Source organism: Oenanthe melanoleuca, chromosome 4 (genome assembly GCF_029582105.1).
Source record: "Oenanthe melanoleuca isolate GR-GAL-2019-014 chromosome 4, OMel1.0, whole genome shotgun sequence".
Taxonomy (NCBI): Eukaryota; Metazoa; Chordata; class Aves; order Passeriformes; family Muscicapidae; genus Oenanthe; species Oenanthe melanoleuca.
Window position 1 is genome coordinate 43,958,959 of NC_079337.1, and position 20,586 is coordinate 43,979,544.

The window sequence follows — 20,586 nt, forward strand, 5'->3', positions numbered from 1 at the left end:
GTTGAACTACAGATATAGTAAGCTAACAAGTGGGAGGATTTCTCAAGGATTTTCTTGAATGAAACAAGTTTCAACTACAGAATTGCTTATTTTTAATGTAGAAGAGGAATTTTTCTCAGAATGACCAATTAAGAACTATTTGTTTTAATGAGTCTGAATCATTCTACCCTGGTCTTGAATTGCTGGTATAGTTTGCAACTCTTTTTTTTCCAGAGAAAGATTTTTTTTTTTTTTTTTTTTTTTTTTTTTTTTTTAATGGTTCATACAGACAAAATGTCAATTGCTGCTTCAGAGTTAGAATAATTTTCTTAGTGGATCTCTACATTCTGTATTCTTACTGCCTTTCATTGACTTTTTAAATTATTACTCAGGAAAGTTATCACAAATGTAAGTACAATTTCTGAAATTACAATTATTGAAAGTTTGTATATAATTGGAATACACACTTCTTTTTATGGAGTGAAAATTAAGGTAATGGTTTGTCTCCTTAAATCAGCAGGTGCTTCAAACTAGGAATTTATTAAGTCACAGGTGTTTGTAAGTTTAACTGTTAATTATGTAATTTTAGTGTTTCCATGCAGTGAAAGCTTTCCCTTCACTGAATTTTTCTTTTCAGTGCTGGTTTTGGATTCTTTGTATAGTGTTGTTTCCTTTCTTATTTTACACTGAGATATTTGGAAAAAGCCTGCTACTCTCAGCAGTAAAATAAGTGTTTTATTTGATTCAGTATCTTATTGCTTCTCTCCTTTCATATGGTCTTGATTCGATTTTAATGAATAAAAGCCGCAAGAAGGTTGCGGGAAGTACAACCCCTCATTTGCAGATCTAGATCATAAATGATCTTGAACAGTTTTATTAATGGAATGCACCATCTTTTCTGGGACAAATTCCAGGCTGTACAAATGAACATTAGGTCTTTAAGCTGTTGTTCTTCAAATAGAAAGAATGGCATAGTGAATTATAATTCAAAAAGCACTGCAGGCTGAGGTGCCCATTTGAAACGACTTTTTCAAATAAATTGGCACTCATTTTCAGTATTAACTAAATGCTGTAGTTCCTGATGGGTAAATAGGATATATAATTTCAACGGAAACAGTAACAATGAAAGCTATGATAGAATTGCAGTACTGCTAGATTTTTTAAAAGCTGGTATTGTACAAGTAAATTGCATGTTTCAAATGCTTCATGGGCAATCTCTTAAAATGAATAGAATTAGATATTTAACAGTGTGATCTGTACTAATACTGTCAAGAGTGATTTGTTTGTTTGTGAATTCACACAAAGCTGATGAATGCTGCTTATGCCTCATCATTAGTTGTCACTTTCATAGCAGTTCACATCTTCAGAGTGCTGTATAAACATAGCTAATTAAAACTTCCAAAGTATAAATTAAATATATGGTGGAGAAACTGGAATGAATTTTCTTAAATTCAATAGTGTTGTTTGTCAGTGGATGATACTAATATTAAAATATATTAGATCAGTTGATTGAATTTATGAATACATTACATTTATTTTCAAAACTGAAGAAAATGTATGTTTTTCTCCTATGCCCATTTGCTAGGGACTTTGCACTGGAGGTACTTATAAAAGCATGATGCTTTTCTGAGGAGTTCCACAAGGCAATTACTTAAGACCAAAGGTGCCTTGTTTTTGAAGTGTCTGTTATGACAGTTTACATTGTACTTCCGTTTGGAATAATCTTTGAAATTGTAATGTATTTATTATGGTTATCCCAATCAGACCACATATCTCTATGTTGGCTCTAGTCAACTTAGTATAACTTTTTCTGAAGCAGAACCTGTATGTATCAAATATGCATTTATGACCATTGTTTTCAAATGTGTTCAGAGGGGTTTTTTTAAAATTTAATATTAACTATGAAATGAAACTTTTTAAAAAGTCAAAATATTCAGGCCTGGTATATTTTGCTTTAGATATTGTTCACTATAATATATAACTCAGAAGAGTCACTAAGTTGTCCATATACTCAAGTACCTAAGCTTGTAGAACTAATAAATGTGAAATCATCATGTGTTTTGTTGTTTTTGTTTTTTCCCTGTATCTGAAATCAGATTTCATTTCCTTCACAGCAACCTACAAAAGCTTACCAGGTTTTCATGTGCTTTCCTAAAAGGTTATAGTAGTGAGTTGGTGCACAACTCACACTGTTTTTGGGTGTGAGAGCAGCTAGTTTTACCATGTCTTTTAAGTTGCACACTTGCTTGGTGGAGGACAGGGCAATACGATTGACATGAAGAATACTTAGAGATAAAAGTAGATCACAGAATACTAGTTTGTTTCTTTATAGATCAAATGCAAACCCTTTAGTACTTCCAAAATATGTATTCTGAAGTTAAGTTCGTGATTTATTTTTTCTTGATTTTTATGTAAATCCTAAGTTTAGTGTATCTCTGGGCTGTATAGTGAATATTCTAACTGCTATTTAAAAATTGAATGTATTTGTAACTAGAATTATGTCTCTGAACATTTTCATATTAATCAAAACAATCTGGGTAGAATTAACATTTCCATGTTACTGCCTCATTTACATTGTGATGGCTAAGGTATGTAAAGGGATTATTCAGTGGTTTGGGTTTAGTGTTGCTTTTTATATTGCTCTTCCTGTCCAGGTTGATGTGTTCCTGAAACTTACAAGTGTGAGTTGGGTGAAATTTGCATAGAGCTATTTTGAAAGAGCATGCTAAAAATTGTCTAGTTAGTTGTCAGATTTGGAAATTGGTTTAGAAAGGAACATTTTTAAGATTCTGTCTTTAGCAATTTAAAGATAATCCCAAATAAGGAACATATGCAAACACTGTTGAGGAAGGAATTAGAAGGCAAAATTACCTGAAATTTATATGATAAAATTAAACTAAGTAGGAAGCGCTTGAGTGAACAATAGCTTGTTAGACTGTTACTGTAAAACAGAAAACCAGAATGAAGTTCTGGCAAGTGTGAAGCAGTGACACACTTCTGTGCCTCTTCTCTTGATTTTTTTAAAGTACCCTAGATCTGGAAAGTATTCACTTTTCCACTTTATTAAAAGAAATTACAGTAAAATATTCTGCTGGAGTGTAGCATTCTTAGTAACTCAAGCAGTATATATAAAGAAAGTTATTTAATGAAGAAAAAACTAGTTTAAGAACCATTCCTGCTGACAAAACAGTTGGGAGGATGAGGGGGGAGTTCTAAAAAAGAGAAGAGTGAAGGAGTTAATAAAAGTTGTACCATACCAAACACATGTAAAATATGAAGTAGCCAGGTACTTCTAATTTTGTAGTTCATAAAAATATTTATTGCTGAATTTTGGAATAAATTACTCGATCTGGAACAATGGTGGGAAATGCTAAGTTGCCAGATTTATTTTTTCCAAATTTGTAAAGTAGCTGCAGGATCAACCAGTGTTTTTCTGATACAGGTCTCAGATGTACAAGGGACTGTAGAGGCTGTCCCTTTGAGAGGGATTATTCTCTTCAGCATGCAGACTAATGAAGTGATGGATTTTACAGTCTTTTATGGAGTTTTGTCAAGTTGTGCTGCCTTTCAGTCTTTCTGGCCACGTAGCTTCTCTCCTGTTCTTGGCCACTGCCCTTGGACACTCCTACAGCTGGAGTCAAAGCATTCTTATGTAGTGATAAACTAAACCTGGGAGTGTTCCTAGGAATTGGTGCTTTATAATTTGTACTTTTAGAAAGCTCCCTGGCAGGCTCTGGGTCTGTATTGTGTAACAATTCTTAGGCATTATCAGAATGCTTCAGGCACTATGAGTGGTTTGGAGGTTATGAAAATTTACTGATAGAGATGTAAGCTGTCCCCTGCCAGCTGGCTTGAAATGAATGGGAAGGTTTCTGGGCACGGTTTCATTTCTTAATAGAGATGTAACCAGAGATCTCTTAGCTTCTCAACCTACATTGGCCCTGAACTATTTTCCATAGCATACTCCTGGGATATTTTGGAAATAAATGACAATGACCAAAATTAACATCTCTGTAACCTTAAAAGAGGGGATGGAATTTTCATTCATGTCCAGTGTAAAATTTCCCACAGAGAAGGACACCAAATGAGTATTTTGGTGGAGATTTGATCCTATTTCCATCCGTGTTACAATCAATTCCATTTTATGTGTTCATTTTCTGTGTCCTTTTCTGTGAGAGTGTCCTTCAGCAGGAGGTGGATGCTTTAGATTGTCATGGCTAGATTTGAATCATTTGCTTGGAGGGATCAGAGCTTTATGGGTTTTGTTTCCATATGATGACAGAATCAGAGCTAGAATTTAATCCTAGGATGAATGAGTTACAAATCCTTATTTAAAAGTTCAAGTAACAACATTAAGTGTAGTCATGATGCTTCATGAATCAGTTCAACACCTGTCTGCCTGCAAAATATGTTTTTGACCACATTTCAAGGCCTTCTTAAGGGAAGTGTGTTAATTTTGCTGTGGTCAAGACTATTTCCACTACATGGTTTCTCCATAGTGTGAAATTTTCACAGATGGTTGCCTCTAGTCAGTGATACCTCTTTATAGAAAGTAGCTAGCAACACTTAGTTGGTGACTTAGCTCATACAAGACAGCTAAAATATCCAGTGGCTAAAGCATCAGTTAGCATCTTGAATCTTTTGGATTTTGTATATTTGAGAGGAAACTTACAGAAGACTTTAATCAACTTCTAGGAACTTTCTTTGATAGTTTCTCTCTCTGTTAAGTGTCTCTACTGCTGACCAAAGTGCCTTTGGAAAATACTCATTCGGTGTCTGTCAATCAGTCCATTGGTGATAATACCACATCCCTCCATTTTACTCTTAGATTATATACATGGGGTCTATGTTTCTATACATGTTCTCTATCCTGCTCATGTTTAATGGCTTTACTGCTTTCTTAAATACTCTAGGAATTTGACAGTCAAGGCAATTGGAGTAACTGAGGAATCATCTTGAGTTTAGATATTAGAAAGTGTTACATGCAGTAGTGTCATTTGACACTGAGCTTCTCTTTATATCAGCAAATAGTTGGTGGAAGAGACCTTACCAGAAAGTAATTGGTGTGATTGGATTCACTAAGCTTTAAATTCATGTCTTTGCGGTGTACCAACCCAGGGTTGAGACCTGTACAAATGAGGTTAAGTTTATAGATTGTGTGAGCCAATATCCTCAGGGCTGTCTTCCAGAATGGGAAGTCAACTTGATGTCATCAGTTCTCCTGCTTCAGAATTCTGTTGATTGTATTTCTTTCTGTGTGATCTCAGCTGTGATCTTGTGCTTTAGGCTGGACTCACTTTCTACACAAAGTAGTCGATATAGTTAGGCCAGGTGCAGCAATAACAATCTTGTTGGACAAGGCAGTTATTTCAAGGTCATATAAAAAGCACGAGACTGCTGCATTTATTTCCAGATATTCTTCATTCTGTTTAGTATAGATTTCACTTACTTTCTTGCATGGATGCTGAAGTGGCTTCTGGGATGAGCATCCTTACCATGGTCTAAAATAAGAAATATCCTAGCTACTAATGTATGCAAGATCTCCATGTTACCTATGTAGTAGGACAGATCTCTTTTCAAACTACTGTGCAGTAAAGCAGATAGTCCAGGATGTCAGGATCTGAAATCAACTCAGGTTTCACCCTTGTGACCTTCTCCCTTCACAAATGGAGAATTCCGTAGCAAGAGGGGAAACTTGCCAATTTGCAGCTGATGCTGGTTTACTTGAAGGAATAGTGTTCAAGATGAGAATATTCTCAGCACAGATGTACATCATTCAGTTATGTGTGTTTTGAGTACAGCTTTGGCATTTTTGTGGTACCAGTATGGGCCTCAAAATTGGCTTGAGGGATATTCTGGCGTGTTGAAAGTGAGCATTATGTGACTCAGTTATCTTCTAACTATTTCATCATTTGTGCTGATAGCTAAATTACTTGGGTATAAATTTTGTAGTCAGAATGAATAGAAATTCCTGCTTCTGTCGCTTCTCTCTTTGAGTGAGCAGAGATACCATAGTTCTGACCTCTGGCAGGATCCTTTGACTTTTTTCTGTGCTGTATAATATAAATTCTGGCCATGTGAGAAACTAACAAAAGTCTGTGTAGCATTGTCTCTTTGTATTTTGAAATTTAAGGATAAATTAGGGCAATATTCAAAACCAATTGATTGTGGTAAAGTTTTGTATGAAGGAATTTGAAAATCTCATGCTATTTATTGGACTAATAGTGCACTAGGTATACGTATGTTTTCAGATGAGAAGTCTATGATCAAATGCACATAGTAGGAGATTCTTTGATTTTTCCCAAACAACTACGAATGCAATTGTTAGTGAAGGGCTATCCATGTTGTTTCCCCACATAATAAAGACAAAGGGAGGTAGTCAAATTAGCACCATTTTGGGAGTCATATAGGACCCTTTTGTTTAATACTGTACCAGTGATTCACTGATTTGCAGCAGGACTTGGTGGGGACTTGGCCCTTTTGCTAGTGCAGTTTAGTGCAGCGTGTGTGTTCCTGGTCATGCACTGCCAGAGGGGCCCTGTTACTGCACAGCCTTCCTGTCCAGATCATAATTCCATCTGAAGCTAACTGGATAGACACTGCAAAGATGTAGCAGGAATGTCTTGCAGTTGGTAGTATATTCAGAACTATCCTTCTTTCTGCTTGCAAAGTTCATATTTAGGCTTAGATTTTTTTTTTCTTCCATGTTTGAGGGAAAAACTTTATTTTACTGAATCAGGAGTGGTAAGATTAGTGTGAATGTATTCTGCGCTGGGGTTTTTGAGTCTGATTTTTCAAAAGACACTGTTAGGCATTAATATCTTTAAAGAATCAATTATTTTACAGAAACGTTTCATTAAGCATTGCATCTAGACAGTTGAACAGGTCTATTTCAACAAAATTCTGTGGATGGTGTTGAAGGCTATTTGCTTTTTTTCATGAAATATGTTACAAAACATACTTTTTTATCATTGGTATGCTGAAAATTGTACTCAAATTGCTGGGTTTTTTTTTCTTTGCTCAAATATTGGACTGGGTTTTTTAAGAAAAAAAAAATTAAAAGCTGGATAGTATTAAATCTTCCTAATAAGCAAGTCTCTCTTCCACTTAATTTGTGCTTTTGTTGTGGCTAACAAATAATTTGCTGTATGGGTTTTTCTGTACACCATTGATAGAATATACAAGCTTGTCATCCTAGTGTGCTGGAAATGCTACACTCAAATCAAGTGTTCCTTTCTGGTTTTGTATATCCTCACCTGCTCCTCACTGTAAATCATTGAGATGTCAAGAGCAGTGATTAATTAAGCTGCACGTGCAAGTGCTTTTTTTCACCTGTCAAGTAGGAAGAAAACTTACTATAGTGAATTGTGTGATGCTGTTTAATTAATTTCTTTTTATTCCAAGCTCTGAGGTTTGCAGAAATATTTTACAGTCTAATTTTCATTAACATTTCTATATTAATAATATGGTGTGCTTGAGAGCTATGGCTATTCCAGATTATACCATGGGAAGGGTGGGTAGTTTAAGACTCTGGGAAGATAAAGAATCATGGTCTCGAGGCTGCATGTATTTTTATCTCATGCTAATCAAATGATTTTAAACTGTCCTCTTGTTTGAATAAACCAATTAATAGTACCTATCAATTTCTTATTTATATTTATATATCGTAATATAGATGTAATTTTATTGGAATTTGAAAAGCTTGGATGATTTTCACAGTCTTTGGGGCAAACAATGAAATTAAATTGTATAGTGATCTTAATCTATTATTAAAAGGTCCTGGAAAGGAAGATTACAAGGTAGATTCAGGTTTTGAATCAGTTTTGCCATTGGTTTAGCAGCGGGTGGGCAGGCAGATGCCTGCTCAGAGTAGAACCTATTGCCATTTTTCACCATTGATAGAGTAGCCTTTCAGAGTCAATGAGCTCTGTCAATGTGAGCTTGTCAAGGCTACAACTTCATAGACCTGAGAGGCGGTTTGAGAGGTCAGCCCTTTTCAGGTTTGCTGTGATGCAAATGAACTTTAATGCTTAAACAACTATTGGAATTTTTATGTCTGCTCCTTGTTCTTTTTTCTTCACAAAGTCATTGACGAGACATTCAGTGCTTTTTAAATTGGAAGTTGCATTGTGCTAAAGACCTAGTACAGATTTACGGAGGGCTGAAAGCAGTTAGATCATGTTCTTTTCATGGTGCGATTAGAATCAAATCGATTTCCCTACAGCCTTCAGCATTCAGATGGCAATTTTAACAAAGCTTGGGGGCTAGACAAGGGACAAAACGACTGAACTGAATGTTAATTACACTCTGCAGCCTTATTTTCTTTTGATTTGGGGCTGACTGGCAACTAAATTAACAAAAGTGTGACCATAACTGCTGCCCTATTTTCATTTAAAAGGAGAGCAGACTCTAAAAGGCTATCTTTACAAAGAAACAAGTGAGGTCTACTGATTATTGTTAAAGGGCACTGTCTTTAAAAACATAATAATAAGAATAACCCCAAAAATACTCAATTTCTAATTGATGTGATAAATTAGTCACTGGTATGTCCACTTTTTGATAATTCCTTGGCTTGCAATTTTAAAATAAAACATAATAAAAATTTGTTGTAATGAATACTGATAGGTAGCAGTGATCTAATTTTTAATCATGTGACCACAGTACATGCTTAGCTGTGTTTCCCCACAACTGCTTCAGTATTAAACTAGAGGATTTTTGAAAACTAAGATGTTAATATTTGGGGGAAATGAATAATTTGTTGTCTAATTTTTATTTTACTCAGACATTTTTGTTTCTCATGGCAGCATTTAGTTTGGTTTGTTAAGGTTCATTTACAGTATTAGTATTTTGTTAGTATTTTGTAGTAATGCTTTCTCATCCTTTCCCCTCACCCCTCTCTGCCTTGTAAGGAAGCTGCAGCTGCACTAAGTTGTATTTGATCCTTGTCATTGCTCCGTCCTTTTGCACCTGCAGCTCTGTTGGTCTCATCTTAACACCTGGCACCATGAATTATCCTCTTTTTATTCACTGTCTGTAGCAAATCCCATTTAGGGCTAAGCAATATATATTCTGGCAGTCAAATGACCATAAATGTCAGTATGTATTTCTCAAATGTAAATATAACTGAATAATTATATTCAAAAAGCAGTGAAACTTTGCAGCACAGAATGTTCTTTGATTTTAGCATGCATAATCTTAAAGTTGTGCAGAACAGCTTTCAGGATTCTCTATCTGAAATGTCAAGGGTGGATGACACAGGCAGTACACCTTTCCTTTAGAATCCTAAATATTGGGTTTGCTCTCTATACAGATCACAAACTAGTAATGCTTATTTGGGGAATTTACTGTAACTTTCTGCATTTTCTTTTTCACTCTCTAAAATCTGGATATATCTCCTCATTAATTTAGACTATTGTGTATTTGCACTTGACCTACAGCATAGAAAAATAGTTTGCAACATTTGTGAATTTATACGTTGACCTTAGAAGCAGTACATTTAGATCACTGATCCTGGGGGGCCAGTGTTCCTGCTTTTTATACTTAGATCGTGTTGAAATTTCTGTGATTTTTAAACTTAAAACTGCCCTAAGAATGAGACAGCACACATATCAACAGTTTTTGTTCCAAAGTGGTTGGAAGTACTTACTTGGCTATCATAAAAAGTTGTTTCTGTTCTAGATACTATTTAATACCAGACAAGTTTTGATAGTACTGCAGACCACCTTGTACTCAGTCACTGTCCTGTACCTCTCTCCTTTTCACACTAAAGCAGCTGCAAAACAAAGTTTTTCTAAAACCAGTCAAGAGTAAAATTCTTTCTCATTTGTCTTCCAGACACGAAGATCGATTGAGAAGTTATTAGAATGGGAAAACAATAGGTTATACCACAAGGTGAGTGCCGCAGGGAGCAGCTTCGTACTGTTGGAGTTTGAATTGCACAGTATGGAAACAGATGCTTTTGTTGAACGAAAAATATGAAAGGTGAACAAATGGGCTAGTCTGTGTGCTGCAATAAAATACAGCTCATTTTTCTTCTTTTTCTTTCCTCCTTGTCTAGCTGTGCTTGCATTGGAGACTAAGCAAAAGGAAATGTGAAACGAATAACATGATGGAATATGTAAGTTAAAGGGCTGTTTTGTGAGTTTCTCTATTAAATGATCATTTATTTTGCTTCTGATCTTATTCTTTTCATGATTATTAATCAGTAAAGGTGTCAGGAGCTTAATCGCCTGAGTGCAAGGATTTTCTACGGTTCACAGATGCATGGTTTCATGTGCAGGACTGATTTATAAAGTTATGAATGACTTGAAAACAAGGCTTCACTGTGTTCTGAAAAATAATAAATTAATTGCCAAGATAAAATAGGTTGAACATGTGCTGATGGAGTGTGAAATTTTAGATGCTGTATAAAGAATAACCACAACTTTGGTTACGCAGCAAGTCAGATATGGCTATTTTATATAATGCTAATCAAGTCCAAAAGTATGGAAGAAGACCTTTCAACTAAGCTGTTGGAGCTTAAGAAACCTTTAGCCTTTTTAGATTTTAACTGCCCCTTTCCTCAACTATCTTTAAAGTATCTTTATCTCCAATTGGTTTCACTAAAATATTTTTAAGTCAGTCTCTGGAGTTTTAATCTACTTCAGTCTTTGGCTGAGATTCCATAAACCCTACAGTGAGAAGTTATGTGTGGTTTAAAATTAATGATGTCCTGTGTAGGATTTCAGTTTGTTTAGCTTGCAACTTGTTCTTTTTTAGTGCTGTTCTTATTTCCATTTTCAATATGGAAGTCCATGGGATGGGAAGAAATTAAGCTAGTAAAATGTAAGAAACATTAGAATTTCCATAATTTTTTCTAATGCTTTAGTAAGTAGGCTGTAGGAAGGTTAACTTTTTAAAAATAAAGATTAGCTTTGGAGAAATACCTACTGCATTAGTTCTAACTTACTTGTGATCTTTCATTATGCAGCACTATGTTCTTTAAAATAACAAAGCTAAAATGCATATGAAAATTTTAAATGTGATTCAACAAAATAAAATTATATTTAAATGATCTTTATCTTTTAGTCTTCTCCTTTTCCCTGTCCCTCCACTAGATCTTATCTCTTGCCTGAAATGAAAGGTTTTCAAAAAGCACTTTTTACAGAATGTCTCTGTTCAGTTCACTGAATAAGTACTTTTTTGTAAAATTTATCCTGCTAAATTTTTTAGGTTAGATATATGGATATGACTGAGAATGGAATAAATCAAATTTCAAAAAGTAGACTTAAGCTTTGCCTAAGTAAAGCATTTATATTTTGCTGAAAACTTTTTCTGCAGGAAATATTGTCAAACTCAATGTTCTGCAGATTAAATTGTAAGAAACATAATGTGAGTTTGTAAATACTATGGCCCAGCAACATTTACAGATGAATATTCATTCTGTTAAATATAATTTGAAATCAGTTGACCTGCTTACTATGATAATATATTCATGTGCATATAATTTTATAGGATAAAGCTCAAAGATGTTATTTTCAATGAGTGAAACATCTGATACTGTCTTTGGGTATACTTAATAAGAAAAGTTTTACAGTACCTGACTGTGACATTTTGTCACTTTCAGTGAACTGATTTACTAGTGTCTTTAAAATCTGCCCCTAATATTATTGTGATTTAATTTTAAATAATGAACACCTGTCCTCAACTTTTCACAAAAGAGATGTGTTAAATAAGATTCCTGTACCCAAAACTTGTTGCTTCATGAAATTGAGATTTGAAATTTACTGTAATAGATGTTAAATAAATAAATAAATAAATAAAGACAACATAATCTTATACCTTTGGCATAAACACAGTGCTCCAGCTTTACTTCTTGCTCCCTTTTTGAAAATTTGCCTGAATATCAGAAGCCCTGGTATCTCTACAGAGTCCAGTGGTTGACTCAGGTCAGTGTTCAGTGGAGTTTGAGAAGTTTGTATCACTTCTGAAAATAAGTCACTTCAGAATATCTCAAGCAATAAACATGTATGCTTGATTTCAGTGTTTTTTAATCCAAAAGTACTTGCCTTAAAAATAAAATTGGAGACTTACTTTTATTTTCTGAGGATTGGTATGCTTGCAGAGATAGAAGTCTTTATTCTCTAAGTTGTATTCTGCTTTACAATCAAAAACATTGAGAAATAATTTTTAACTTCTTAAAAATGCAAGTTTCCCTTACAAGTAAATAAAATCCTTATTTGTGTTACCAGATGCATTTATTTGTTTATAAATCATATCGTGCTGCTGTGCTATGACTATCTCTAAAGAAAGAACATGCACAAGTCAACATTTTCTTTAAGCTTCCTTTTTGAAGAGGATGAATACTTGGATTGTGTTCTGGAGTGGACCCCATAGTGTACTTAGCTCAGAAAAACATAGTTTAAATTTGAATTGAGACCATAAGAATAATCATGGAAAACCATTAGTGAAGTTCTTGTTAACTACTTGATCACTTGTAGATATGGGAGCTTTGCAAAAGTTGATACACTTTTTTATACAGGTATTGAACTATAAACATGATTTAGAATCCTGTATTAAGTGGCAACAATTCTGAAGTAAGTGAAATTGTAATTGAAAATTAACTTTTCATGCATTGTGCATTCAGGAGGTTTGTTTATTTTTTTAATGAATGCATTTATCTCTTTCATAATTTTTTCCCAATAAATAAATTACTGCATATTAATTCTTTAACATAATTAGCTTACTTCAGTTTGTTTATGTGTTTCATGTCAGTAGGCAAACTTTTCCAGGTGAATTTGATTCTTTGAGTATTGGTCTTCAATCCCAAACCAATTATCATACATGACTTTTCTAATGTCTCCTACCTGAGACATATGCCATGATTTCTGCTTTTCATCACTTGATATACTAAAAAAAAAACCACCAAAGCTTAAACCATGTGAATTATCATTGTGATAGATAATAGGATTGCTACCATCTTTAATACATATTTGTTTTCTTTTTATACAGGTCATCCTTATAGAATTTTTACCAAAGACACCGATTTTTCGACCAGATTAGCATTTGATTTATTTATAGAGACTTATTCAAGTATGTTGTCTTTCCAATGGTGCCTTGCTTGGTGCTCTCCTGGTAGTGACATAACATTGGTTCTACAGAATCTTGTGGTGGTTTCATTTGTTTTTTGTTTGTTTTGGTTTTTTTTGTTTGTTTTGGTTTATATTTGGTTGGTTAGTTATTTTTTGTGCTTTTGTTGGTTTTTTTTGTTTTTTTTTTTTAAATAAGAGTATGTTCTAAGTGCATTTGGTCAAAATCTGCAAAGTAATTTCACACAAATGTTAATTACTACTTAAGTTATTTTTACTTTTGCTACTTCTGTTTATTAATGTATCTTGATTTTCAAAAGAGTCTTTTATATGTGTGTGCGCGCGTGTGTACATATATATATTACTATAAATACACAGCTGAAAATTATATACAAGTGAACAGGTATTTTTTTATCCTAACATGATACAACTGATTGATGTACTTTGTGTAAATCCCTTTAGTCATTCATTTGAACTTCATGCTGAAGTTCCTTCTAAGATGTTTGGAAACTTCTGTCAGTGACTAGTCAATTGTAAATACTTTTATTTCTTTTGGGATATTGACTATCCCTTCCAGCAAAAGGAGGAGACAAAATTCTTTCTGAAACTGTGATTTTTGGAACCTGGATGTTGTTAGTAGAAATCTCCATGCTTTTCACGAAGAAGTCTTGTCAACTGGTTCTGAAAAAATTTGGCTTTAAAAAATTAAAAAAAAAAAAAAAAAAAAAAAAGGCAGCCAAGTGGAATTATTTTACTCAGACTAGAAGAATCACTGAGAGCATTGCATGCATCTGGTTAGTAGAACTCAAGATCACAGAAGTATATTATTATTACATTTTATAATGTAGCTGTTTTAATTCAGTCAGTTGCCTTGTGCCAGCTTTATTCATACTGTTTACCAGATCCTGTACACAGGGGTGCAGAAGGACTTGTTTTACTAAAACTTAATTGCCCAAGAGGACCTTTCATGGGGTTTTTTTGTTTATTTTAAAGCCACATAAGCAGAAAGAAGTTATTGAAGAGTTCTTTAACAGTGTAGTTCCAGATGCAAATGCCATGTATTAAAAGTCATCAAAGCAGGGTATACTGGGCAACAGTGTAAATTTAGATGTGTTAGGCAGTTATTTATTGCACCCTTTCTTCTGCTCATTTCGGTTTACAAAGGTTATTTTCTGCACAAGTATAAGACTTTTTTTAAACTGGATTTATGATGTATGTTTGGGTCAGGCCAGTTATATTTCATTTCTTCTGGTAATACTTTAGTTGTACATATCTTCACACATAGCTTTTGGGGGTTTTTTTTAATTGCAACTCTCATATTGTAAAATTTGCTTTAGGTATCTACAGTTACTGAAATTACATGAAATTGATGTAAGTTAAGAACATGTTCTTTGTACAGTTATGTTAGCAAGCAATAATGTGAATATATAAAAAAAACCAGATATACTCTGCTTAATATTTGTATGAATGAAAAGTTGATACCACTACAAGAATAGTCTTCTCTTTTTAATCTTTTAAATACAAGTTTTATTTCAAGGTAATGTATTACAGGTACCTTGATGCTGTGAACTATTTTTCTATGTCTTCAAAATATTTATTCTCTGTAAAATATTCCTTAGTGAGTATTATATTCCTAAACTGTTCATTGTGGGAGTGGTCTAGAAAGTTTTAAGTTTTCTTAAATCTAAGCCTTCTGTATCTGTTCCCAAAATTCATCCTTTGCTCAGCATTCATCTGTGGATTACTACTGTTCACTTAGAAAATAGCTCAGCTATGCTTTTCATACAAGCCTACAAGGGTGTTTCTTTGACTTAACAGAGTATGATTTTTAATTAACAAATCCCAGTTTTGTGCTGGCCTTGGTCTTCTGAGTGCCACCCTTGGTTTCTCTACGAAGTAACTGTTTATAATTTTCTAGAAATCAATTTCAATCTCTTCTTCAGTACAAATATGGGTCTGTTGCACTCCTCTCACCCAGAAGTATTAATTATAACCTCGTACTAGTTTCAGCCTGCAGAAGGACAGAAATCTAACACTGATGGCAGTGGAAACTGGGGAGGTTGGAATTGAACAGAAGTGATAACTGGTGATAAATACTTATGACCAGAAATATATATTGATTTCTTTAAGTGTCAGTTTTCAATAAAATGAATATTGGATCATATGAGGCCTAGATTTTATAAAAATTTTCATTTGACTATAGAGATAATTTGTGTCATGGATTCAGTTTTCCACTCGTGGAAACTCATCCCTCCACTCTAGTGGAGGATATGGCTTGTGATATGTTCATAGGAGCTATTTGCCTTAGTTTACTACTCAAACTTCCTATAGGATGTTCTGTCCACGTTCACAGCTACCTTGCCAGCAGCACCCAAACCCAGTGACAGTAGAGGTGCTTTGGGTGTGATGTGTGCTGAGACCAGAGCAGAGCAGAGTGTGGCTTACAGAATATCCCTTTAGCCAAACTTCCACATTAATGGTAGTGATGCTTGAGAACTTGTCTACTTCTAGGTGCATCAGCAGTCATAGGCTTGGTTAGCAGGCATTTCTGTATTTTAGCTGTGACTTTTTCTTTAAGAAATAGTATTGACATCCAACGTAGAGCTCTGAGCAATTAAAAAGTTAAATCCCTTTCTAAGGAGGCCCGACTTGCTCTCTCAAAAGGTATTTCGGATATTTTATTAAAACAATATCTCTGGCGTAGAATATAATCAAGAACCTTGAGAAACTGTCTCTATATAGAGATGAGTTTTATCTCAGAAGTGGCACTTTCCTGAAGTAGTAGTATACTCACCTGGTAAGAATGTTACAAAACATTTTCGTACAATCCCTTTCAATTCATTAATTGCAATGGTGGAAATTGAAGATGGCAGGAGCTTTAATCAACTGTTCAATGCCTGCAGCAGTTGTCAGGATTTTCTTTTGATGTTGCTTCTGAAATACTAAATCTATTTATTTTGATTGCTAGTAAGAAGACATATTACCTTTTTTGTCACTTGGCAAAGAATGAAATCGTAGTTTGAGCAGACCAGAAGCTATAGTAGGACTTCCAGGATACAGCCTTCTCTTTGCTAAAGTAACTATTACATTATACTAACTTGCTTAACTTCTTTCAACTCAGCAATTCCTACAAATTATCTTATCTATTTCAAATTTCCTTGAACAGTTAGGTATCAAGTTGATATTAATCATTTAGCAAGTGATACTAATTATGCCTGTTCATATTTAGCCTGCTAAACTAATGGTGAAGGCATCAATGAATCCCTGTGTGAGCTAATTATTATTTTTAGATATAGTCACCTTTAACTAGTGAATAAAGATTTCTTTCTTACTGTAATATAGTAGAAACAAATTCTTTTAAATTTTTTAGTTATAGGTGGAAGTAAGTTCTGAGGGAGAAGGACTTTTTCTCTGACCCTACATGAAGAATTCTGAAGAGCTCATCTGTTGTTAAATAGCTGTGACTTGAAGTTTATATTGGGATGACAAACTTCACCAGAAATGAAAATATTTATGGAGATAGGTTACAGGGAGTCAGTAAATTTTTGTAATAGGTCAGTAAGAGTAATTTTAATAAACTATTTATGCAATTCCAAAATTTCCCACAATACCCAAGTAGAATAATTTATAAAAACTTTTTACAGTACTTACAGGTAAATTATAATCTCTAAATGAATTTGTTAAATGATATGTTTTTGTAATCTCAAGACCACGATGTTTAAGTCTAATATGCTATCTCTCAGATGCAGGCTTACTTAAAAGTCAGTTTTAATTTTTTTATTTTTTTCTGAAAGTCATCATTTATCCCCAAAGGTTGTAGGAAGAGCTTTAAACACAATCTGTAACTGCTTAGAAGCCAGGAGCCAAGGAAAAAGAACTTGTCTTTATTCCCTTCCCTCCACCCCTCCATCCCGAAGTCTTAATTTTAAATTGATCCCCTTGTTTTGGAGCCCTAGTTTATGGGTTTTGAGCAGCTGGCAATAATGCAAATTGTCCACCAATAACCCCATTTGAATTCTGAACAGTTTAAAGGGATCACTTTAATTGAAGAAGTGAAAGACTTGTTAAGCAGAGAAAATCCATGACTCTTTTAAGTTCTCCCAGCACTGCTGTTGAGTAATTAAAAGAAGGATCATGATGACCCTACATTAGGTCAAAATCCATATGATTTTGTGTAAAGGAAACACTCAATTAGAGAGGTCTCAGAGCCTCAAATGTCTTGGATTCATAGTAGTGACTTATTAAGGGTAAGTGCTGCTGGCTAGTTTTGTATCTGTGACTAAAATAATTTATGTTGCTCTTCTGCAACCTTGCTTATGAAAAGAAAGCATTTCAGAAATCTGTATTCATCACTGCTAATTTGCTGTAATTTCTGTGCTTCTCCCTATAGCCACATTGCATTTCCATGACAAACAGCTAAGTGTATGATCATTATATTGCCTTTAATAGCCATATTGTAGGTAGAAGTATTAACTTCTCAGGGACTAATAGGAAATACGAACATGGAATTAAACAGTTGAATGCCTATCTGCATGAAGGCTTACTTTGCAAAGGTCACCCTAGAAACTTGATTGTAATATGCATGACCATTATGAATGTTACCAATATAAAGTTAAGAGAGCTTCTTTTACCCTGTATTACTAGGCTGCTGAATGTCAAAGTATGTTGGATAAGGATAAATGAAGGGGGTTTTTTCTGACTTGGATGGAGTGATTATTTCTAATGGTGCTACCTTCTTAATTCCTGTGTTTATTCTTTGTAAAGTTCTCTCTGTAGGCTGGGTGAATCAGGGGATACTGGTGTACTAAAAAAACAGTATCATTCTTTTTAAGGAAGTAGAATAATTTCAAGGGGAGAAGTACTCCAGAAGTGAAAAAGGTTCACTACTGAAACATGCATTTATTCTTCATTAGATATCCATTGTATTGTTTTGTTGGTAACAGTATTTTGCATTTCATTCATTTTTGAACTTTCATCTTTCTGCACATTGATATTTCAGTCAGTGTAGGCTAATTAGAAACCATGTTTGAAAAATGAAAACCCCCTGATTTCCTTGCATGAAACTTCCTATGTTGACACTTGTGCTGGTGCATGTATGTATCCCTACCACATAACACTGGGTAATATACATCTTTTATAAAACTGCATCTTACTGGTTTCATGAAAGTTGTCCTTTAAAAAAAGTCTTCTGGTTTGTTCAGCTCATTAATATGTCATTAGGATTAATTTTATTGAAAAAGGATTCATAAATGCTTGGCTCCTCAAAATTCAACAGACCAGTAGGAACAATTTAGTGAGGCAAAAGATAAAACATAGGAGTTAAGGGAAACAACACTCAAAAGATTGGATTTGGGGATTAGGTTTAGAGTTCTGTGAGTATGACAGAAAATAGTTTTGAACTTAATGAAATGGTATTGAATGATGCAAGTCCAGCAAAAGCTAGCAGTCCATTTCAGTAATTATGTAATTATGTGTTAACTTCTGTTCACTTTTTTATTTTGCTGTGTTACTAATTTATTTTGGTTATGCTCTAGTGGATAGACAATTCTGCTGTCATGCAGAATAATAATGCAGAAGGTAAGCTTTCTTCTAAACTCAGCATCTCTTCATTTAAAATAGCCAGACCAAAATGGAATTGCTGATGAGACCTGCACTAAGTGCAGAACAGTCTTTTCCTAAGCTGGAGCCTGTAATGCATGGCTAATTGTTTCCAAAGAAAATTCTTGACCTGTCCAGACATCTCCTGTCATGTGACAGTATATCTAAGGCCCACAAGTAGGATCTGGTTAGTACAATTTAAGTTCAGGTAAGTAAGACTTTTGTAGTTAATTGTAGTTTTTTACGGAGAAGGGAACTGTTGACAAGTGCTCATTTTTAGAGAACAAATAGATTTTTATAATGTTTATTGAAACGTGCTTTTTTGTTGTTTTTTGCTCCTCATTTATAGCTTAATAATAGAAAGTTATTTTGCCTCGTGTTGAAAACTAGACTTAGTAGTCAGCTGAAGACTTTTTTTTGTTACAGTATTTTAGGTTTATGAATACATTGTTTAAGTTATGTTTAGAAATGTTTCAAAAAGTCATCCTGATGCAATGTAAATGATACTTTTAGTAGCTATATGTTTAAACTGGTTTCATTGTGCTGATATAAATATCTAACTCATCCACTCCAAATGTTTATCTCTGATCCTTTTATGCTGGCAATAGGCTTTCTAAGTTGTTGGAATATGTGGGGTACCTACTGGTTAATATTGTCAATGAACAGTTTGGTTCAGTGAGATAACAAGGAATGCAAAGTAGGTCCTGATTTGAAAAGTGTAATCCAGATTTTTGTTTTCATAAAGGATAGAGTATGGCAATCAGAATATGAACTCATTCCAAACATAAATTTGGAAGAGAATAGTAAACTACAAAACAGTGCCTAAATATTGTGTGCTAAATTAGACTTGTGTAACTCACGTTGCTTTAAAAGAATTTGCAGAGAATTGCATGGGACTGTGTGTGCTTAGGAAAGACCTTAAATGTATGAAGCAGTAATGGTAAATAAGATGAAAAGATGTTGCCATCAAGAGGGAATCCTTAAAACCCAGAAGTATGTTAAAATCCATTTCAAGCAGAAAATGTGTAAGCAATAAATTAACCTAAAACTGGAAATTAAAGAAGCTGCTACTTATAGATAGACTTGATGTTAATTTTGCCTATTGGACATCTCTCCTCTCTCAGAGAGTTTAGAAAGCTAGGGCTGCTGTGATTTCCACTATTTTAACATTCCTCTTCAAGTATCCTAAGTTTGGGTGAGAGACTCAAAGCTTAGAAGCCGGTTCTGTGTTTACAGGGTGCACAGCTTTGGGAGGAGACGATAGGAATCAAAGGACTTTTTAAAGGCTGCACAATTGTATATACGCATATTTAAGAATATTTAACCATGTGTGCTAAATTACTGAGGCTAAGCTATTGTTGAATTATAAAATATTATTTAATACATCGACATTATTTTTTTCCTGACCTGACCCAGAATTGGAATGGACTCCAATAAACTTTTTTAAAAGCATTTCTTAAGTTGTATGTACTATAAACTAATAAAATAATGGTTAACCTATCTTCTGAGCCTTACCGTTTTCCATCTGTGTTGGGGGAGGGGGTGGTAGGGAGAGGAAGAAAAGGAAAAACTTGAGAAACTGCTGTATTGTGCAATGGTCACATCTTGCTTCCAGTTGATACTTTTAGTCTAAATGGGGGGCATGGCTGAGAGGGGAGAGAAAATTATTTTACATAATTTAGGCGACTCTAGGACTGGAGTTACCAAATTACAGGCATTGCTTGCCTTAAGTGTTTCAAACTGGTTTTTCATTATGTCCACATTTGGAGTTCTTTGCTTTTCAAGCCCTAATGACAGTAGGATTTATTAAATGTACTATCATTATGGTTGAATGGTGATTTTGAAGCTGTGTCTACGCTTTTATGTTTTATTCATGTGTGCTCTCAAACAAGATAGGGTTTCCATCTAGTTAAAGCAGACACCACCTATTCAGAAGGGAATC

At 34.2% G+C, this 20,586-nt stretch overlaps 1 protein-coding gene across 1 annotated transcript in view; it reads left to right on the forward strand.

The window, feature by feature from the left end:
• The window catches only part of CHIC2 (cysteine rich hydrophobic domain 2), a 30,952-nt gene extending 10,808 nt beyond the window's left edge, over positions 1-20,144 (forward strand). The window contains exons 4-6 of the mRNA XM_056490511.1: positions 9,814-9,870; positions 10,037-10,096; positions 12,970-20,144. Of these exons, the coding sequence (XP_056346486.1) occupies positions 9,814-9,870; positions 10,037-10,096; positions 12,970-13,020 (168 nt within the window). The 3' untranslated portion in view covers positions 13,021-20,144. The remainder of the gene's footprint in view (positions 1-9,813; positions 9,871-10,036; positions 10,097-12,969) is intronic.
• The last annotated feature ends 442 nt before the right edge of the window (positions 20,145-20,586 follow it).